Here is a 23,916-nt window from a genome sequence, read left to right on the forward strand (position 1 = left end):
GCTGCTGCTGCTGTAGTACCATCTGCTGCTGCTGTAGCACTGTCTGCTGCTGCTGTAGCACTGTCAGCTGCTGCTGTAGCACTGTCAGCTGCTGCTGCTGCACTGTCAGCTGCTGCTGCTGTTGCTGTAGCACTGTCAGCTGCTGCTGCTGTACCACTGTCAGCTGCTGCTGCTGCTGTAGTACCGTCTACTGCTGCTGTAGCACCGTCTGCTGCTGCTGTAGCACTGTCAGCTGCTGCAGTAGCACTGTCAGCTGCTGCTGCTGCTGCTGTAGCACTGTCAGCTGCTGCTGCTGCTGTAGCACCGTCAGCTGCTGCTGCTGTACCACTGTCAGCTGCTGCTGCTGCTGTAGTACCATCTGCTGCTGCTGTAGCACTGTCTGCTGCTGCTGTAGCACTGTCAGCTGCTGCTGTAGCACTGTCAACTGCTGCTGCTGTAGCACTGTCAGCTGCTGCTGCTGTAGCACCGTTGTTGGTGTGGCTTATTGAGAATACCAAGAAACAATTAACCCCAGAGGGTTAGTCACCCAGGATAACCCAAAAAAGTCAGTGTCATCAAAGACTGTCTAACTTATTTACATTGGGGTCCTTAATCTTGTCTCCCAGGATGCAACCCACACCAGTCGACTAACACCTAAGTGAACAGGGAAAAATGCCTGGAACTAGTGCTCATATTGGTGAATATAAAGCCAACAAAGGTTAGTTTGAGAGATTTAAGAATCGTAGTGGCATACACAGTGTGATAAGGCTGTTCTGGAAGAAAATGCCAAACAGGACCTACAGTACTCAGGAGGAAAAGGCACTCCCAGGACACAGTGTCTCATCAGTCATTGCTGCATCTTCAATAAAGGTAAGTGTCATTTATTCTTCATTTAGTAGAGTAGTACATGCACAATATATATTGTGCATGTACTACTCTACTATTGTGCATGTATCCTTCTCTTTGTGTGTAGGAAAATGTATATTTCATGTCGTAAAATTTTTTTTTTCGTACTTTTGGGTGTCTTGCACAGATTAATTTGATTTCCATTATTTCTTATGGGGAAAATTCATTCGCATAACGATAATTTCGCATAACAATGAGCTCTCAGGAACGGATTAATATCGTTATGCGGAGGTCTACTGTACTACATTATTTAGGTATAAATACTGGTCAGGGAGCCAGTTGAAAGTCCAAGGTGTCGGTAAATGAGTATGTCACTAAGTTTGTGTGCAAGGGGCCTGGATTTGCAGCAGGCATGTGCGAGAGTGTTAGATAGGAGTGAATAGAGACGAATGGTTTTTGGGACCTGACGAGCTGTTGGAGTGTGAGCAGGGTAATATTTTGTGAAAGGGTTCAGGTAAACTAGTTAGCTGGACTCGAATCCTGAAGGTGGGAAGTACAATGCCTACACTTTACAGGAGGGGTTAGGGATACTGACTGTTTGGAGTGACATCTAAATTGTCATATCTGGGTGCCTCTGCAAAGACAGTATTCATATGTGAATGATGGTGAGTGCTAATTGATCGTGAAAGTGTTTCTTTTTTGGGTCACCCTGCCTCGGTGGGAGACAGCTGACGTGTTGATAAACAAAAAAATACAGTATACGGTTTCCAGCTAAATAAGGACACACAGTACAGTATTAGGTATTATTATTATTATAATCATAAGTAAGCATTAACTTTCGTCATTTTTCTTTTTAGGCCACCCTGATTCAGTGGGACGCAGACAGTGTGTTAAAAGAAAGTAGGCATTAAATCCACAAGGGTCATAAAACAGTCAGTAGTAGGTGAGAGCTCTTAAAAGTATAAAAATTAAACTGGTTGGTCCCTTTCTGACAGACAGTGAGTGATTATATTGTTGTCACAAGTAACCTTTTTTTTTTTGTCATGTTACAGACCAAAGCTATCATATAAGTTGAATCTCTATAAAAGCTATCCCTCTTCTAGCCTGTGCAGATACAATCTTGTTCAATTGACCCTTATATACAGGCTCTTTCTGTAGATGCTTACCTTTTCCTGGCATACACAGTGTCAAATGTTCTAATCTTCAGAATACACATGCAATTTGCCTTTGACTCTTCTAACCTCTTTTTTTTTTTTTTTTTTTTTAACTTGACCCAGATTCTGACATTCTCTCCTTTGCTAATGCACCTGCAACTTGATAACTATCCAGGATGAACTTGATCATCTAATTCCATATCCAATTCATGGATTAGTTACAAATTGTTCCAGCTATGGTATTGTGATTTATTCTTTGTGAAAATTATGCAGTAACATACATCAAATTATGCTAGTCATAAACAAACTCTAAATTGTAACTAGCCCTTTATTCTATTTTTTACCATCAGGTTTATTATAAGACTGCATTTAGTCTTTACTGGTAATTACACTAAATTCTTGATAATGACAACAAATATTTCATGCAGAACTGTTTACAACTGCAAGCAAAACAAATTAAATTATGAAAGGAATTATACTTACTTGTAAAGTTTAGGTATAGCATGAGCAGCGGTCTTCCGTACATATGGAGACATGTCAGTCACTGCATCTTTTATAGCCAGCATCATTATTGGCACAATGACGGGAACTCTAATACTCGATAGTACTCGTAAAGCACAAGCCCGGATCAGTTGATTGGGATCCTGAAAAATGAAATTTTAATTTTATGATACAATTATACAGGCTTAAAGGTCTCCCCCTGCCTTATGCAGATTTGTTTTATGAAAATTCTCTATTTGTAATGTTGTATCCTGTATATATGCTTCTAAGCTGTTGTGTTCTGAGCACCTCTGCAAAAACAGTGATTATGTGTGAGTGAGGTGAAAGAGTTCAATGATTAAAGTATTTTCTTTTTGGGGATTTTCTTTCTTTTTTGGGTCACCCTGCCTCGGTGGGAGACGGCCGACTTGTTAAAAAAAAAAAAAATATGCTGTATGATTGCCATATACAATCAACACCATTCCCAAAGCATTTAAATATTTTATCATACACAATTAAGCATTTATAGTCAGATTCAGCCGAGTGAATATACCAAGGGCATGGAACAATGTACATCATAAAATGAGGGACACCTGTGCTATAGTTTACAATCAGCATATATTGTACATCACACCACAGTCAATCAAACACCTGAAGAAACCTAAGTTTTCTAAAGTCATGAAACCTGTAAGATCTATACTCAAGTCATCAGATGTGCTACCTATAAGATCTTGTATTTTTATTATTGGTGGTAACAGGTTCAAAATTCCCATACCTCAGATGCTTAAACTTTTGGCACCCTTACCTTCCAATGAATTTATGTTGTATCAATAGTTTCATATTTGTCCTATTTATTTAACCAAGAATTTGACTTCTTACTTCTCTATGCAATCTGAATGCTATATTCTTGGTTTCTTGTGGTGATTTTTATGTTCCTTATGAGAAAGAGAAAAACTATTACTGTATCTGAAGAAGTTTCTACAAATACCACTGCCTTTATGTGTGTGTGTTTGTGTGTGTGTTTGTGTGTGTGTGTGTGTATGTGTATGAGTGTATATGAGTGTGTGTATGAGTGTGTGTGTGTATGAGTGTGTGTGTGTGTGTGTGTGTGTGTGTGTGTGTGTGTGTGTGTGTGTGTATGAGTGTGTGTGCGTGTGTGTGTATGAGTTTGTGTGTGTGTGTGTGTACTCACCTATTTGTACTCACCTATTTGTGGTTGCAGGGGTCGAGTCACAGCTCCTGGCCCCGCCTCTTCGCTGATTGCTACTAGGTCCTCTCTCTCCCTGCCCCATGAGCTCTATCATACCTCGCCTTAAAACTATGTATGGTTCCTGCCTCCACCACATCACTTTCTAGGCTATTCCATGGCCTGACTACTCTATGACTGAAGAAATACTTCCTAACATCCCTTTGATTCATCTGAGTCTTCAACTTCCAATTGTGACCTCTTGTGTCTGTGTCCCATCTCTGGAACATCCCGTGTGTGTGTGTGTGTGTGTTTATGTGTGTGTTTGTGTGTGTTTATGTGTGTGTGTTTATGTGTGTGTGTGTTTGTGTGTTTGTGTGTGTGTGTGTGTGTATGTGTGTTTATGTGTGTTTATGTGTGTGTGTGTATGTGTGTTTATGTGTGTGTGTGTGTGTGTGTGTCTGTGTGTTTATGTGTGTGTGTGTGTGTGTGTGTGTATGAATTTGTATATGTGTGTGTGTGTGTGTATGAATTTGTATGTGTGTGTGTGTCTCAACAATCAATATTTGCACCAATAACTCACTACAGTTGTGACCGGGTGTGGAAGTGTGAATTGCTCATTACACTATAATTTGTTCACGATTGTAGCCATGTATAAACGTAAGTAACCATTCTTACAGGATTCATTACCTTTGTAACTTGTGAGTTCATTACCTTGTACCTAGTTCAGCCATCACAACTTTGGGAGCCCAGTCCCTGGACCCATTACGTACCTCTGTAATCTGTAAATACCTTTGTAACTTGTCATGATTGTGACTAGACCTACCTGGAGTTCATTACCTTTGTAAATTGTGAGTTCATTACCTTTGTAAATTGTGAATTCATTACCTCTGTAACTTGCTCAGCTATCAAAACTTTGGAGTCCAGTCCCTGGACTAATTATGTACCTCTGTAATCTTCTGACTACCGCCCACAGGATGGGTATGGGGTGCATAATAAACATATTAAACTAACTAAACTTTATAACTGGTGCATACTAAAATTTACTCAAATCAATATTAATGTGCATTAATAAAATTACAGTATGTACAATTATTATTAATACAGAATTAGCACATACTTTTAGAGCTCTTTGAAACGTGGAGATGGACAACAAGGCGAGATCTTGTTGTTCTTCAGCGTATCGCACAAGATAAACATACACCAGCTTCTTCACCTCTAAGTTAGCACTAACAACATTCTTTACTACAGCAGGGAAAAGTTCAGATGCATCCCTTCCCTTTGCCACCATCTGAAAAATTCAATTAGGCATGATTGAAGCAGAAAATAAAACTGCATTAACCCTTAAACTGTCCAAGCAGATCTACGTTCACATGCGTAGTGCTCCAAAAGTAGATCTACGTTTTTTTTACATATTTTCAAATATAACAAAAAAAAAAAGTAGATCAAATTTTTTTACACTTTTTCCAATGTAAAAAAAAAAAAGATCTACTTTTTTACATACTTTCAAATGTTGAAAAAACGTAGATCTACGTTTGGACAGTTTAAGGGTTAAATACAGCACTTTAAACTATATGCTTAGTAAGTTTGCAATGAAGTACAATATCATTTTCATAATAAAGATAAAATAAAGCTAATACAGTGGACCCCCGGTATTCGATGGCATCGGTATTCGATAAATCCGGTATTCGATGCATTATATCACAAAAAATTTTCCTCGGTATTCGATTGAAAACCCGGTATTCGATACGATTCGTACGAGACCTGTCCACATGTGGCCTGAACTGCCCCTTGTGTGCCAGTGTTTACAAGCCAGCCAGTGTGCACGCATCTAAGGATACATTCGGTACATTCCATATTATCCATATTATCACTGTGTTTGATACTTGTTTCTGCAAAATAAGTCACCATGGGCCCCAAGAAAGCTTCTAGTGCCAACCCTGTGGTAAAAAGGGTGAGAATTAGTATGGAAATTAAGAAAGATTTTGAAGGGTTTGGGGCTAACCCTGAGAAGCCTATACCAGTTGTGGAATACATTGTGCCTACTTCAAAAATTAAGGAAATGTGTGCACAGTGGGTTGAAGTGCAAACCTTTATGGATGAAAATCACCCTAACACAGCTATTACAATGACAATGTTGTGGCCCATTTTAGACAAATCGCAAAGGAACGGGAGGTACAGAGCTCTATGGACAGATTTGTTGTGCGACAGAGGTCCAGTGACTCTCAAGCTGGTCCTAGTGGCATTAAAAGAAGAAGGGAAGTAACCCTGGGAAAGGACTTGCTATCTCTCCAGATAAACCTCAAGTCCTAATGGAAGGGGATTCCCCTTCTAAACACTAACAGCTCTCCCCTCCTTCCATCCCATCAATCATCACCAGATCTTCATTAAAGGTAAGTGTCAATTATTTTATTGTTATTGTAATTATTCTAATGCATTAAACTTAATATTTCATGTAGTAAATTTTTTTTTTCATACTTTTGGGTGTCTTGCACGGATTAATTTGATTTTCATTATTTCTTATGAGGAAAATTGATTCGGTTTTCGATATTATCGGTATTCGATGAGCTCTCAGGAACGGATTAATATCGAATACCGGGGGTCCACTGTATATTGTGTCTTTGTGTATCTGTATAATAGATACTTAAAAAAACAAATTTAAGACATGTTAATACAGTGGACCCCTGGTATTCGAAGGCATCGGTATTCGATAAATCCGGTATTCGATGCATTTTATCGCAAAAATTTCGCCTCGGTATCCGATTGAAAACCCGGTATTTGATAAGATTCATACGAGATGTGTCCACATGTGGCCTGAACTGTCCCGTGTGTGCCAGTGTTTACAAGCCAGCCAGTGTGCGTGCATCTAAGGATACATTCTGTACATTCCATATTATCACTGTTTTTGGTGCTTGTTTCTGCAAAATAAGTCACCATGGGCCCCAAGAAAGATTCTAGTGCCAACCCTTCGAGAAAAAAGGTGCTGATGACTATTGAAATGTAGAAAGAGATAATTGCAAAGTACGAAAGTGGAGTGCGTGTGTTGGAGCTGGTCAGGTTGTATAGTAAACTCCAATCAACCATCTCTACTATAGTGACCAGGAAAACGGCAATCAAGGAAGCTGTTCTTGCAAAAGGTGCAACTGTGATTACAAAACAGCGACCGCAAGTGTTAGAAAATGTTGAGAGACTATTATTGGTGTGGATAAATGAAAAACAGATAGCAGGAGATAGCATCTCTCAAGCAATCATTTGTGAAAAGGCTAGGCAGTTGCATGACGATTTGCTAAAGAAATTGCCTGCAACTAGTGCTGATGTGAGTGAATTTAAGGCCAGCAAAGGATGGTTTGAAAGATTTAAGAATCATAGTGGCATACATAGTGTGATTAGGCATGGTGAGGCTGCCAGTTTGGACCAAAAAGCAGCTGAAAAATATGTGAAGGAATTCAAGGATTACATAGACAGTGAAGAATTTAAACCTGAACAAGTGTTTAATTGTGACGAAACAGGCCTGTTTTGGAAGAAAATGCCATGCAGGACCTACATTACTCAGGAGGAAAAGGCACTCCCAGGACATAAGCCATTAGGACTTGACACCTCAAGTCCTAATGGAAGGGGATTCCCCTTCTAAACATTAACACCATCCACACTCCCCTCCTCCCATCCCATCAATCATCACCAGATCTTCATTAAAGGTAAGTGTCAATTATTCTATTGTTATTGTTGTTATTGTAATTATTCTATTGCATTAAACTTAATATTTCATGTGGTAATTTTTTTTTTTTCATACTTTTGGGTGTCTTGCACGGATTAATTTGATTTCCATTAGTTCTTATGAAGAAAATTGATTCGCTTTTCGATAATTTTGGTATTCGATGAGCTCTCAGGAATGGATTAATATCGAATACCGGGGGTCCACTGTATACCTATTTTTTTTCTAATGGACAAAAACACTTTCATTTTAATTTTCCAGTCAGTTGCAAGCAACGTTCAAACAAAACATTGAAATAACCTAATTTAATTTCAAGGAGAGTCAGTTATCACCACTTCATGAAATAAATTCCTCTCTTAAGTCACCAAACTAATATTCTCTACTGAAAAATATTAATTGTATGCTAGTATACTACAGTTACCTATTAGTCTAAATACAATATTCCTTTAGTCTTTTCTTGAACACATGAGTCTATATACTTGCATACCTAGAAATAAAAAAACATTACTAACCCCAATTATCCTTTTCATGGCCTCCAGCTTGAGGCCATCCTTATTGCTATCAAGCATCTGTTTTAGATCTTCATGCCTGAAAAGAAACCTTTCTGAGACAAAGATAAAATTTTATGCAAAAAAAAAAAAAAATAAAATAAAACTTGACAAAATTCTAATAACTTGCCAAACCGTATTTCATCTAAAATAGGCAACCACAAAAGTCAGTCTTGACCTCTAATTAGGAAATGAGGATCTGATATAAAGTATAAAATGACTGAAAATTATGTATTTGGCAAAATCAAGTCCAGAAATTAAGTCAAATTAGTACTGTATGTACTATACATCCATCAACACAAGTTCAAAATATGAGTTATTGTACTTATATATACTATAATGCCTCTGCAAATGGCTTACCTAAATAAAGAACTAAAGACATCAGTCAAGTTCAGCACCAGTGGGTCTGGCCAGTAACTGGACATGGCCACAAAGGTACTTAATCAGCCCTTGCATAGAGGGAATTTGGTAAGCAAACTGCTCATAACTAAAGGGCTCCAATTCAATTCTGTGAAGGTTGGAGATGTTGAGCTCATTTCCTTGCACAGGTTGCCCTTTCACTCAGCAGTGACAATGACCAACTTCTGTGGGGCTTATCCTGGGAAAGAAGACAAAAGGACCCCATTGGGTATAAGTCAGACTGATTGGCTTTCCTGGGTTATCCTTGGTTGATGAAGCCTTTATCTGGACTGATGAGTAAGACACCTGTGCAACATTTGGGTATCTTTATTGCTCCCACAATAAAGATACCTAAATGTTGCACTCATCTTGTCGGTTTTCTAAACTATTTATATAATTTATTCAGATTTATCTCAAAGGCTTAACCCAGAATAAGCAAATATAGCCAATCAATAAAGTTTATTTTAACTGGGGTCCTTTCACAGTCCTCCCCAAGATGCAGCCCACAACACTAACTCCCAGGTAAGTACTACATTATTATTATAATTATAACTAAGCGCTAAACCAATACGGGTCATACAGCACTGCATATGTACTTACAGCTAGCTAACAGAAGCAGTAAGTGGTATTTGGAGACTTGTCTCTATAACTCACCTCACAGGTTCAAGCATGATAACTGCTACACAAGGTGAATAGCCCCAATTATCATTACATTCATGGGGAGCATTAAACCTGTACGGGTTATCCTAGGTAATTTACACTACGTATGATAATTTTACTTATGTGTGCCTGTGTCTAAATAAACTTGACTGGCAGCCGACTGCCCAAAATATATTAAATAGGATTACATGACAGGTTGACTTTTGTATTGTCATTTTGCTAGTTTTTGGTTAAATATTCCTTTTTACAGCATTATGCAGATTAAATAAACCTAAAAACTGCCTACAGCCTAAATGTCCCGTCTTCTCAACCTTTAACATTGGCCATTATTTGACTGCCGGAGAAAACTTATTATATTTACAGGGAAGCACTAAACCACAAGGGTTACATCGCCTGGGGAATGTAAGATAATTTGGTATGATCCATAGAACGGAATGGTAGCTCCAATTCCATGGATCAAGAGCCCTTCAGCAGCATCAAGGCAGCAGAGATCTGGAGAAGTCCCCACCCCAAGTATACCTACTTCTTGAACTCTGTACTGAAGAAACTTCCTGAGGCAGGATCTGCAGAGTAATCCACGTCTACTGATGGCGGCCGCTCATTACTATACGACCCTGGAGTAGACATTTTACATGAAAATGTCCGAGTTGGTGGAAAATATGAGAGTTTCGACCTGATGAGCAGCTGAGTGTTCGTCAGGTGGCACCTGTCACCATCACTGCCACTCACCGCCAGTAGAAACTCTCCCTCACACAAGTTAACACTAACTCTGCATTTCAATTTGTCAGTCTCAAATCTTGTTTTCTGTGAGTTTCTATGGCCATCTTGCAGAATTTTTTAAACTTTTAGTTAGATTCTGTACATAAGTCTATAATTTTACAGTGGTCTTAAAGAGGCAATACAGCATTCACACCCGAGTTAGTAGTGCCGCTTGAGTTAGTTCAATATACCTTTATTATGCACCATACCCATCCTGTGGGTGGTAGACAAAGTATTAAAGAGACACATAATGGGTCCAGGGACTGGGTCCCAAGGTTTTGATAGCTAAACAAGTTATAGTGGCCAGTATATTGTGCACCCCATGCTCATTCTGTGAGTGATAGTGCAAGGAAAAAAAAGATTACAGAGGTTGCAATGGGTCTTTATCATATCCCAGTGAGCATAATTATATCACAAAAATGATGTCATTTCATATATTGCAGTTTCATCATCTAGCCCACACCAAGGTTCTCAAATCAGTATGGAGATAAACGCTCACAAAATTTAAGTTATCTTATTACCACTAACACATTCGTCATTACTGGGTTACGCTCCACGCAAAAAAAAAAAAGTGGATACTGTCTCAAGATTTCAGATGTAATATCTTTTAAAAATAAAGTTTGTTAGTTGTGCCGCCTGAGCGGCTAGTTCATGGTGCACCCCAAGCTCAACCTGTGAACCATGGCGCCAAAAAAAAAAAAATTGCATGGGTCATAAGTAACAGTGAACTTTTCACAGCAGGGCCTTCAGTAACATATCTTGGAATTTTCTTTGACCCAAGCATGTTAGGAGAATTTACAGTGGACAATGTAGTAAAAAAAACAAATGTCAGGTTAAAGTTCCTCTCTAGGTTGGGGTATTGCTGTACACTACACAAAGCTGGCAAAATTGCAGAACTGAAGAATATACAGAGAATATTCACTGCGCTTGTAAGTACAATAATGCACTTCAGTTACTAGGAATGGTTGAATTCCTTTGACCTGTATTGCTTGAAAATCCTAAGGGTACTAGTCCCATATCTGCAAATGGAAATCACTCCCTACGAAAGCAAATGACTTGGCAGGAGGTGCAACATCCCTCAGTGAAGAGCAGGGGTCCTATGAATACACTAAGACAACACAGTAAGTATCAGGGGCCCAAGACTGTTCAACTGCCTCCCAGCATACATGAGGATTACCAATAGACCCCAAGCTCTTTTCAGAAGGAAGCTGGACAGGCATCCAAAGTTAGCACTTGACCAGCCACGTTGTGGTTCGTATGTTGGTTTGTATGCAGTCAACAGTAACAGCCTGGTTGATCAGACCCTGATCCATCACGAGGCCTGGTCATGGACCGGGCCGCGGGGACTTTAACTTCCAGAACACCCTCCAGGCATAGACAGGCACAGTGTTTACTTAGGCTCTTAGGACCCGATGTCTAGCTCTAATACAATGCTATGTAGATGATTCTTGTTCTTTGTGATACAGTGCTTTAAAAAAGAACGAAGAACAGACTCCAAATTATCCAGAATAAGATGGTGAGATTGATCCTGGATCTGGGTCCAAGAGAATATATATGCCACAATGAGTTACAATTAAAATTGCTGAGTATTAAAGCTATTAAAACTTTGCGATCTGTTCCCTGCGTGCAGCCAGCAGCAACAGCCTGGTTGATCAGGCTCTGATCCACCAGGAGGCCTGGTCACAGACCGGGCCGCGGGGGCGTTGACCCCCGGAACTCTCTCCAGGTAAACTCCAGGTCTCCAGGACCCATTATGTGCCTTTGTATCTCTTGGCTGCCACCCAGAGTATGGGTGTGGGGACGCATAACGAAGATATTAAACTAACTAAAGATAGGGTATGGCAGCTGAAACTAAATCATGTGTCTAAAATTGCTCAGAGTCAGTGTCCAGAATATCTCGCTGCATATTTTGTCAATATTAGGAACCTGGAGTTTACCTGGAGAGAGTTCCGGGGGTCAACGCCCCCGCGGCCCAGTCTGTGACCAGGCCTCCTGGTGGATCAGAGCCTGATCAACCAGGCTGTTACTGCTGGCTGCACGCAAACCAACGTACGCGCCACAGCCCGGCTGGTCAGGAACAGACTTTAGGTGCTTGTCCAGTGCCAGCTTGAAGACTGCCAGGGGTCTGTTGGTAATCCCCCTTATGTATGCTGGGAGGCAGTTGAACAGTCTCGGGCCCCTGACACTTATTGTATGGTCTCTTAACGTGCTTTTCACTGGGGGGATGTTGCATCGTCTGCCAAGTCTTTTGCTTTCGTAGTGAGTGATTTTCGTGTGCAAGTTACCGAACCTGGTATGGTACTAGGGGAGTTTACCTGGAGAGGGTTTCGGGGGTCAACGCCCCCGCGACCCAGTCTGAGACCAGGCCTCATGGTGGATCAGGGCCTGATCAACCAGGCTGTTACTGTTGGCCGCACGTCAACCGACGTACGAACCACAGCCCGGCTGGTAAGGTACTGTCTAGAGGTGTCTGTCCAAAGCCTTCTTGAAGACAGCCAGGGGACTATTGGTAATCCCCCTTATGTATGCTGGGAGGCAGTCGAACAGTCTTGGGCCCTCTGACACTTGCGTTGTTTCTTATCGTGCTAGTGGTTCCCTTGCTTTTCATTGGGGGGATGTTGCATCGTCTGCCGAGTCTTTTGCTTTCATAGGGAGTGATTTTCGTGTGCAGATTTGGTACTAATCACTAGGATTTTCCAAGTGTATATAATCATGTGTTCCAGGGAGAACAGGTCGAGGAACTTCAAACGTTCCCAGTAATTTAGGTGTTTTATCGCACTTATGTAATAAGTTACTCTGACTTTTTTGGGTTATCCTAGATTCTCTACACATATGCTGCTATGTATGATAATCTATGTAACTGTATTTGTGTATACCTGAATAAACTTACTTATATGTATGCCGTAAAGGTTCTCTGTACATTTTCTAGGTCTGCAATTTCACCTGCCTTGAAAGGAATTGTTAATGTGCAGTAATATTCCAGCCTTGAACAAGCCACTTGAAGAGTGTCATCATGGGCTTGGCATCCCTAGTTTTGAAGGTTCTCATTATCCATCCTGTCAATTTTCTAGCAGATGCGATTGATACAATATTGTCTTTGAAAGTGAGATCCTCTGACATTATCATTCCCAGGTCTTTTACATTAGTTTTCGCTTTATTGTGTGGTTGGAATTTATTTTATACTCCCATATAGTTTTAATTTCCTCACGTTTTCAATATCGGAGTAATTTAAATTTCTTATCATTGAACTTCATCTTTTCTGCGGCCCATTTAAAGATTTGGTTGATGTCCGCCTGGAGTCTTGCAGTGCCTTCAATGAAGGACACTGTCGTGCAAATTCGGGTGTCATCTGCAAAGGAAGACACTGTGCTGTGGCTTACATCCCTGTCCATGTCAGATATTACCTGGAGTTTACCTGGAAAAAGTTCCGGGGTTCAACGCCCCCAGAAATTATTTGAACGTATCCGGTCGGTGATTTCGAACTAACACATGAAGGAACTACTTGAAAATTATTTAACAGAGTAATATGTGATCAGTTTGATACAAAAGTATAACTTGTGTTGGAGAAACCGGTGATTTCTGGCAGATCTAACTATGACGAACGATCGAGATCTCTACCCCCTTTTTACAACCTGAAGGTTTTGGCGCTTATCGATCACTGAATTTAACTTTTCTAAATTTTTTCCACTTCCACCACAACAAATGCTATGCTACCACTATAGTTGGCTGGTGAAGATTACTGGAGTAATATTTGCTTTTACTGGAGTAATATTTGCTTTTCGTTGTGTATATTGTTGTAAACGTTCACTGATAACTATACACTTTATCGTATTTCTACAAAACTGTTCACTTTTCGTATTTCCTCAAGATTTTGCACCTTTTCGTATTTTAATAGAATTTTTTTCTCAGTGGTATCACTAGATTATAAGTGAGGTACAATAGCAGGCTAGGAAGATTAATACAACAGCTGACCTGCGTGGTAGGCTTCTGGCGACTGCTGGCAACCTGCTTCTGTAGGCCTAGCACTTCAGTTTTAAATTACACCTTATCATTTATTATCTATATATCAGGGTACCACTGTGGTATACAGTATAACACTTTATATACACGTTATTATCAGGGAAACTTTCTTTCCTCTGGCAAAAAAAAATATTTTGCACAAGGCACGCTAGGCCTAAAGCTCCCCTCTGGGAGTATACTCTGCTAGGTATTGCACACTAATTCTTTTTTTTGACTCACTATATACTATTTTCTCCCCAAGATTAGTTCCAATTGCTGGAGGGATGTATCTTATAAGGTCACTGGCAGTTTATAGTTCTAGCACGCATCAGGGACCGTGATAATCACGAAAAAACACGTAGCACGCGGGAGCACGCGGGTAGTAACACATGAGGAACAGGATGGGGGCGAATACTGTGCCTTGTGGAACAGAGCTTTTCACAGTAGCCGCCTCGGACTTTACTCTGTTTACTACTGCATTTTGTTCTATTTGTTAGGAAATTAAAAAGCCATCTACAAACTTTTCCTGTTATTCCTGTATCATGTATTTTGTACGCTATTACACCATGCTCACACTTGTCAAAGGTTTTTTTAAAGTCTGTTTATACTTCATCTGCGTTTTGTCTGTCTTCTAGAGCATCCAAGACCTTGTCATAGTGGTCCAGTAGTTGGAACAGGCAGGAGCGACCTGCTTTTAACTTGTGTTGCCCTGGGTTGTGTAACTGATGGGTATCTAGATGAGTGGCGATCTTGCTTCTTAGAACCCTTTCAAAGAAACCCCACCCGTGGTATGGTTTGTTTGCAATCGTGTCATTACGATTTCGTGGGTCATGTCAACCCTTTCAAAGATTTTTATGATATGGTATATTAGCGTTGTCGGTCTGTGGTTCTTTGCTATTGCTTTACTGCCACCTTTGTGGAGCGGGTCTGTGTCTGTTGTTTTTAGCAGCTGTGGGATGGCCCCTGTGTCCATGCTCCATAGAATGTTAAAAGCACATGACAGGGGGCCTCTTGCAGTGCTTGATGAACATGGAGTTCCACGAGTCTGGGCCTGGGACAGAGTGCATGGGTATGTCATTTATCTCCTTTTCGAAGTCATTTGGTGTTAGGATAATATCAGATAGGTTTGAATCTACCAAATATATTTTACATGGATTCCAATGGAAATAAGCCAATTTGTCTGATTTTTTGGGTTATCCTCAGTAATTTACACATATGTTACCATGTAAGGCAATTGTAATCGTACCTAATCAACTGCAATTGTACCAAAATAAACTAACAGTGCTTCCCGGCCTCCCACTCTCAGTTGATCGAGCCATCAATATAGACGGTCCTGTAGCTACAAATGGGTAATTACAAACAGGCAATTAAACACTCAAACCTGAGCAACATTAGAGAACAAAATCTACACAAACCTATCAATCTTCACCAGTGGTACAGGCACAACGGCGTCGGAATCATTTGGGGTAGCAGCCTCGCTCTCTTTTCTCACAAATTTCCACTTGCCTTCCACTACCACGGGCACAGTGGTGGCTGAACACATAGCCAAGTTATAACGAAGTTAAAATATATCACTTTAAGCTGATTATAAAGCAATAAATCTGTGCATGATTGCATATGTTTAGTATGATTTTGGACGTGCTTTAATTATTTCAGTATATTTAATGCAACTGTGTTTTTGGCAAAATTCGAAATATGTCTGGGTGTATTTAGAGTGAGCGCTGTGTGTGAGGTTTCAGTACCGGCGGGTGTTTAATACAAGCAGTGTTGTGTGGTAACGTCCCACTGGATGTGTCATAGATAAAACCTGTCACTCGTTATGAGAAAACAATGCAAATTGTTATCTTTTTTTTTTTTGTGAATGTGATTAATAATAGGTCCTGAAAAAATACACTCTGAGGGCACAGTTTGCCAGTGTCAAATCAGTTACTAGTCCGTAGGACGGTAGGCCTTAATGCTGGTGAAAGGATGTAGATCCAAGGAGTTGGAGCTACTCTTCTCAGGAATGATGCATAAAATGCGTACAACACTGAGTATATTTATTTGAGAGAGAGGTTAAGCCCACCAAGGTCTTTAACACTAATGTAAATTATTATGTGAGAAATTACTTGCATGAGGTTTACAGGGTATTACCTGAATTATTACATGCAAGTAATTTGGGCAAGGTAGGTGGGACTTAGCCACAGTAGTTCGCAGAACTGTCACTCACTCGATGCCCAGTCCATCACTACTCTCACAAAAAGCTAGACCTAACATTAAATTAATAATTACAATATTAAAACCCAGCTACTCTGATAAATTAAAATTGTGTGAACTGTATGTTTTGGTTTACTTGCTGGGTACACAAAATATAACTATTAGTGCAATACATATAATACAATGGTGTTATTAGAAAAGAAATTCGTATTATCACTTACCATTTAATTACTGGATCACATTTTTTGTGTATAACACATCCTAATGCTACCCTAAATAGCTAGAGTTTATGATGGCCAACACAAAAACTACTATACTTTATGGGTAAGCATCACTTAGCTAAGGTGTGTTGCTGGGAAGAACCGGAGTCCCCTATTTTTCCATCCTTATGGCCGAATTGTAAGGGTTTTTCCACACTGCTTATCCCAATTCTTCAGTGGGAATGTGTTAGCAATTTCTAAATTATGGATTGAGTTCGATATACACCAGTTGAACTTCGATGATGCCTGATTACATTGCGCACTTAACAGACCAGTGCTCACCCATTCAGTTTCAATATGGCATCCCCCATCCGCTGCGGCATTCTACACCTCCCCTCACTCGAAATTTCTTGAAGGGTCAAATCAGCATCACATTTTAATACATAATTATTATATTATTCAAATTTACACATGCTGAATTTAGGAAAATTCAAAATTGTCCACAACTGATACAGAGACACGAGAAAGGAAACATACAGTTGGTTCAGTAATGTGCGAGTTAGTGGAGCAGTAGTAGTAGTAGTGGTCACATCAATTGTAAACTAAGAATAAGGGACTGAACACCTTAAAATTACATCTCCACTAGCTGGTTTCACCCACACTAATGCGACCACTATTCTTGTTTCATCCCTTCACTACATTCACCTCATTACTTCAGCTATGTCTCCTGTCATGTGTCTATAGTTGATTGATGAAGCGTCCTAATGGTCGAAATGTCTTTCAAATAGATTCCTATATAAAGAATAAGACACGTGTAATATCTGGGTATCTTGAATGAGAGATGTTTCACCCACCAAGTTTAATACAGAGACATATTCTGTTCTGTTCTAGATTCGCCAGTATGATCGCCCGGCCCGGGCCTTTTCCATGAGGTGGCCCGGCCTTGGCTCCCTTTCGCAGGAGTGTCTTAGACCAATGTCTGCCATGGGAGGAGGTACAAGTACCTCCTTGTCTTCTGGGACCAGCTGTCCCCAGGCCCAGCCCTATTCCCTGCCCCCACGGGGCCTCGGAGGAAGAAGCTAGGCACCTTGGGCTGCCACAAACCCCGCCCACACTGGGCTCGAAGGGTGTGGGAGCTGCATAGCAGCAGATGATGTTAGGAGGTGCAAAGGCAGCAAGCACTACAGGATCCTTTTAGTGCCACACCCCAGCTTTGGGCCAAAGTCTGAGTGCTGAGGAAGCTCAAGAATGCCTCTTGCTGTGAGTGTTGCTGCTGCTACTTCACTTGTCCGTTGCACTCTCTGTATCTCTCTTCAGAGACATGAGAATGGATCCTTTGATAGTAGAGCCAAAGGAACGTACTGGGGCCCAACATGTGGACTAGGTCATACCCATAATATAGGATTGAGAGTTACCAGTCGAGTTGCAGACATTCTTTAGTTTCCTATAATGAGACGTGGTAAATCTAGTAGTAGGGGCAGTGGAAAAAGTGGTGATGCAGCAATAGTAGACGTAGTCACATGTGGGCGGGGCCCACTAACAGAAATATGTCAAGCCCATAATTTTGACCAGCAGTTTAATTGTAGAATCTTGAATTTTCGCATTAACAACCCCCCACCCTCTCCATTGTGGATGAGCCTTCTTTCACTATATATACCCAGGTGTTGCATATGCAACTTATTCACCAAATTGTCTAAGTAAGCTTGTCTTATATTAAATCTTATTCCTTTTTTCTATTTCCAGAGGGAGCATTTTTCCACTTTTTGTTCCCCGATTTTTTTTTTATAGCCTTTTCTCTTCCCAGGGGAGATTTTATTCTCATGTTTATGTCTAGTGGAAATTTTGTATTAATTTTCTTATGACCCAGATTTGTGTTAACACTCCTTATTGATTCACCGGTCAGTAGCGTTTAATATAATGAGGTATTATTATTATTATTATTATTATTATTATTATTATTATTATTATTATAATCAAGGGGAAGCGCTAAACCCATAGGATTATACAGCACCTGTGGGGGGGATGTGGAAGGTACTCAGGCTCAATTCAGGGAACTGGAGCACAGATTCAATTCTCTAGATCAAGAGTCCTTCACCAGGTTCAAGGAACCTTCCTTGAGGGGAGGATAGTGAGGTATAGGGGTTCTTAACCCCAACAACAACCAAGAGTAATTACCTTTCTGTACCTGCACTTGAGCACCAGCCTCGGCGGAGTATGAACGTTTTGCTCTACTCTGTTCTGAGAATCAATGACAAATTTTCCCATTCTCTTCCCGAGACGTTTATCCTCGTCATACACAGCCCGCTGGGAAATTGGTCTGGCATAATTTGCAACTTTTTGTATTTGCCTCTAGATAAGATAAGATAAGATTTCGTTCGGATTTTTAACCCCGGAGGGTTAGCCACCCAGGATAACCCAAGAAAGTCAGTGCGTCATCGAGGACTGTCTAACTTATTTCCATTGGGGTCCTTAATCTTGTCCCCCAGGATGCGACCCACACCAGTCGACTAACACCCAGGTACCTATTTGCTGCTAGGTGAACAGGACAATAGGTGTAAGGAAACGTGTCGAAATGTTTCCACCCGCCGGGAATCGAACCCGGGCCCTCCGTGTGTGAAGCGGGAGCTTTAGCCACCAGGCCACCGGGCCTGAATTGAATTTCTGGTCCCTTAACTATCCAGCTCATTCCTTCTTTTCAGTGTCCATGTAATTCATTTTCATGTATGATTTACTCACTTTATTTTATTTTATTATATCTATTTTTATTGCAGTTCATTTTCCTGCATTTGATTTACTCAGTTTTTTATTCTTGTTAAAAATGATGTATCTGATTGCAAGGAAGCAGAAAGCAGTCTTAAAAGGACACCAATATAGAAATGTCACTCTGACTTTTTTTTTTTTTTTTTTTTTGGGGGGGGGGGGTATTTTAAGTTATTTTCACATATGTTAATATGCGAGACAATTGGAGTCATCCAAAAAACCGTATGAAATTGAATATACCTAAATAAACTGAATTATTCCTTCATACTACACAACTGTCGCATCAACACTAGTAAGTAAACTACCAGCTGCATCAAATACCTTCAACACAGACTGATAAGTTTGAAGCATACTTACTTACTTACTTACTTACTTATACCAATAAAGGGGTAACCCCAAACAGTTGTCAACTAGTAAGTGTATCTCATGACTTCGTGCAAAAATAACTAAGCAGGTTAAACCAAATTAAGAGCACCGGTCCAGATAACATCCCGTTTAAGTTCTTAAAAGATGGTGCCTTTGAATTGCCAATCCCCATTGCTCACATAATCTTTTGACTACCGCCCACAGGATGGGTATGGGGTGCATAATAAACATATTAAACTAACTCACATAATAAATTTGTCCATCACCACTAATACCGTACCAGAGCCCAGAGGGGTTCAAGGAGGCCAGAGTTACTCCTATCTTCAAGAAAAATAGTAGTTCTGATGTCAGCAACTATAGGCCTGTTAGTATGTTCAGTGTAATATGCAAAATTCTAGAAAGGGTGGTGTACTGTCAGTAGTTAAGCATGTTAATGACAACAACATTCTTCATAGTTACCAATCAGGCTTTAGGAGCTCTTACTCAACCGACACCTCCCTAATTAATCTGATGGATTACATGAGAACTGAAATGTCGATAGTGAACCTCATAGGAATGGTAACCTTAGATTTGCAAAAGGCCTTCGATACTTTCAACCACAATATAAACCATACCCCCGGCCGGGATTGAACCCGCGGTCATAGAGTCTCAAAACTCCAGCCCGTCGCGTGTCATGCGAACCACAATATACTATGTAAGGAACTTCAAGCTATCGGCATAGCTTCCATAGACTGGTTTAAGTCCCATCTTAGCCATAGGAAACAAATTGTCAAAATCAACAAAACAGAATCAGAACCCCTGCCGATAGCAAGTGGAATTCCCCAAGGTAGTATTCTGGGTCCCTTATTATTCTTATGTAAATGACATGCCCATCAGTCACATGCAAACTCTTACAGTATGCGGATGACAGTGCTCTGTTAGTGTCAGGTAAAGACCCACAAGATATAACTAATGTAATAACACTAGAACTGGAGTCCTGCAGCAAATGGTTAGTAGACAACAAACTATCGTTACACTTCTGGAAAACGGAAGCCATACTCGGGCACGAAACGAAAACTGAGAAGGGTAAATAATTTTAATGTCCGGTATAATGGGGAACCCATCACTTCCGTTTCCTCAGTAAAATATCTGGGAATCCCCTTAACCCATGCATGTCAGGAGAGCTGATTGGGAGCAGTGTGGTAAGGAAAGCGAATGCCAGACTGAAGTTCCTCTACAGACAAGCACAGTGTCTACCTACTGAGGTTCGCAAGACCCTATGTCTAGCCCTTATACAATGTCATAGACTACGCTTGCTCTTCATGGTACTTTGCCTTGACAAAAAAAACTGAAAGATAAACAGCAAATCACCCAAAACAAAATGATAAGATTCATCCTGGACCTGAGTCCAAGAGAGCATGTAGGCCAGGATGAATTGCAACAATTGGATATGCTGAATATTGAAATTTAGTTAGTGTAATATCTTCATTATGCACCCCATACCCATCCTGTGGGCGGTAGTCAAAAGATTACAGAGGTACATAATGGGTCCAGGGACTGGACTCCAAAGTTTTGATAGCTGAGAAAGTTACAAAAGTGAACATCAAAATGGTATACAATACCGACAGGTTGGTAGGTAAGACACATAGGCAACAGTTAGGCGACTTTATTCCGAAATAAAGTTTATTTATTTCTGAATAAAGTTGCCTAACTGTTGCCTATGTGTCTTACCTACCAAAGTTACAAAGGTAATGAGCTCCAGGTAGAGCTGGTCACAATCATGACAAGTTACAAAGGTAATGAACTCCAGGTAGAGCTGGTCACAATCATGACTAAGTTACAAAGGTAATGAGCTCCAGGTAGAGCTGGTCACAATCATGACTAAGTTACAAAGGTAATGAACTCCAGGTAGAGCTGGTCACAAACATGACAAGTTACAAAGGTAATGAATCATAAACACGTCCATACATGTTTACAATCATGAAAAAATTACAGAGTAATGAGCAATTAACAAGTATTCTAAGGAATGCATCATTACCCCAACAACAGATGTTGCTAGGTGCCTCTTCCTCCTCGGCAGAACAGCCAGACAGCCATTGCAAACGGCAGCAGGTTGCGCCAGGATCTGCTGCTTGCAGGAGCACATATTGAAGACAAAGCAACTGAAGTTAAATCAAGTTTATAAAATTGCTCAAAAACATTGTTCAGAATATCTTGCTGTTAATTTTATCAAGGCTGGGAACCACAGCAATCATAGTACTAGAGGGAAAGACCACAACTTTGTAATACCCACAATCAGCGGCCAGGCTTCAAACACCTTTTATTGTACAGCAATAAAGGTTTAGTTTAGTTTAATATGTTTATTATGCACCCCATACCCATCCTGTGGGCAATAAAGGGATGGAACATTGCCTGCACATGTCAAAGCCAGTCATAGCATGAAGCAGTTCAAGAAGAGAGCCAAAAGGTACCTGATGAATGTAGCGACAGAAAGGGAGTTAGTTAGTTTAATATGTTTATTATGCACCCCATACCCATCCTGTGGGCGGTAGCCCACAGGATGTATATATCCTTTATAGTATAATACCCCTCAAGGGAGGTTCCTTGATGTAGGTGAGGGGCTCTTGATTTAGGGAATTGGATCTGTGCTCCAGTTCCCCGAATTAAGCCTGAATGCCTTCCACATCCCCCCCCCCCCAGGCGCTGTATAATCCTCCGGGTTTAGCGCTTCCCCTTGATTATAATAATAATAATATAGTTTAATAATAAGATATTAAAAGGACCCCAATGGAAATAAGTCACTCTGTCTAACCTTTTAGGTTATCCTAAGTTCTCTACACATATGCTGCTATGTATGATAAACTGCCAGACTGAAGTTCCTCTACAGACAAGCACAGTGTCTACCTACTGAGGTTCGCAAGACCCTATGTCTAGCCCTTATACAATGTCATAGACTACGCTTGCTCTTCATGGTACTTTGCCTTGACAAAAAAAACTGAAAGATAAAGCAACTGAAGTTAAATCAAGTTTATAAAATTGTTCACAAACATTGTTCAGAATATCTTGCTGTTAATTTTATCAAGGCTGGGAACCACTAAACCTTTATTGCTGTACAATAAAAGGTGTTTGAAGCCTGGCCGCTGATTGTGGGTATTACAAAGTTGTGGTCTTTCGTGTTTCTTTCCACCTGTTGTCTATGTTCCCCATCAGTAAAATGGGTACCTGGGTGTTAGTCGACTGGTGTGGGTCGCATCCTGGGACACTGACCTAATTTGCCCGAAATGCAGAGCATAATAAGGGAGTTTCTATATAGTAGTATGTCATTGTTGTCAGCTAGGACTATATACCTTGTACATGTACTTGTAGTAAATAAAGATATTATTATTATTATTATTATTATTATTATTATTATTATTATTATTATTATTATTATTATTATTATTATTATTATTATTATTATTATGTAACTGTATTTGTGTATACAGATCACAAACAAACGGCTTGGTTGTCCATGGCTAACCAGCACCATTCTGAAATCCATTGACAAGAAACACCAATATGAAAAGCAATATAGACAGGGCTTAATACACAAAGATACTCTTAAACACTATTCATCAGCTCTCACCAAAGTGATAAAAAAAGCCAAACAACTATACTACTCCAGTAGATTCACAGACACTAGAGGAGATATAAAAAAGACCTGGAAAACACTCTCTCAGATTCTAGGGACCCACAAACTGAGAAAAACCAAGAATATTGTCCTAACTAAACCTAATGAAACACCACTACATCCCACTGACACAGCTAACAAGATAAACGACTTCTTCTCAAACATAGGATCTAATCTCGCCAGTAAAATCCCACATACCAATGCCCATGCCGGGGACTACCTAGATGGAAATTTCCCTAATTCCTTCTATCTTGCACCAACTGAGCCCACGGAAGTCATTGAGATCATAAAGTCACTTAAAAATAACTCGGGGAATCTGTCTCATGTCCCACCATTACTGTACAAGCGAGCGGCCCATGTCCTTTCGCATGCTATTTCATTACTTTTTAACAAGTCAATAGAGACTAGCACCTTCCCGAAACTACTCAAGATGGCAAGGGTTACACCAATACATAAAGGTGGTGACCCTACAGACTTAAACAACTATAGGCCAATATCTAACTTACCATTGCTATCCAAAATCTTTGAGGAACTCGTGCACAGGAGACTGTATTAATTTATAACGGCTCAAAACATACTCAACCCCTGCCAGTTTGGATTCAGGAAAAATAAAAGCACTAATGATGCAATCATAAAAATGCTAGATCTGCTTTACACAGCATTGGAAAATAAGGAATATCCACTAGGAATTTTTATTGACCTAAGAAAAGCTTTTGACACAGTAGACCACGACATCCTACTCCACAAACTTGATCACTACGGTATAAGAGGCCATGCGCTTGCTTATTTCAAATCTTACATTACTAATAGGTATCAGTACGTCACCATTAAAGACACAGCATCAGCAACACGGCCACTTGATACTGGAGTTCCGCAGGGAAGTGTCCTTGGTCCCCTGCTCTTCCTCATATACATCAATGACCTTCCAAACGTATCCCAACACCTGAAACCCATTCTCTTTGCTGATGACACGACTTATGTCATCTCTCACCCTAATCTTGCCACCCTCAACACCATTGTGAA

General features: G+C 40.2%; 1 protein-coding gene across 3 annotated transcripts in view; it reads right to left on the minus strand.

Annotated features, from left to right (window-relative positions):
• rb (adaptor related protein complex 3 subunit ruby) overlaps window positions 1-9,730 on the minus strand; it is a 99,019-nt gene extending 89,289 nt beyond the window's left edge. For 2 of the 3 annotated variants that reach the window (XM_070092400.1, XM_070092401.1), the window contains exons 1-4: window positions 9,488-9,730; window positions 7,870-7,945; window positions 4,766-4,936; window positions 2,463-2,623 (exon numbers count right to left, since the gene is read on the minus strand). In XM_070092400.1, the coding sequence (XP_069948501.1) occupies window positions 2,463-2,623; window positions 4,766-4,936; window positions 7,870-7,945; window positions 9,488-9,591 (512 nt within the window). In that variant the 5' untranslated portion in view covers window positions 9,592-9,730. Of the gene's footprint in view, window positions 1-2,462; window positions 2,624-4,765; window positions 4,937-7,869; window positions 7,946-8,265; window positions 8,420-9,487 lie in introns of those variants that run through there. The other variant, XM_070092402.1, reaches the window with a different exon arrangement.
• Between the last annotated feature and the right edge of the window lie 14,186 nt (window positions 9,731-23,916).

This window comes from Cherax quadricarinatus, chromosome 39 (genome assembly GCF_038502225.1).
Source record: "Cherax quadricarinatus isolate ZL_2023a chromosome 39, ASM3850222v1, whole genome shotgun sequence".
NCBI lineage: Eukaryota > Metazoa > Arthropoda > Malacostraca > Decapoda > Parastacidae > Cherax > Cherax quadricarinatus.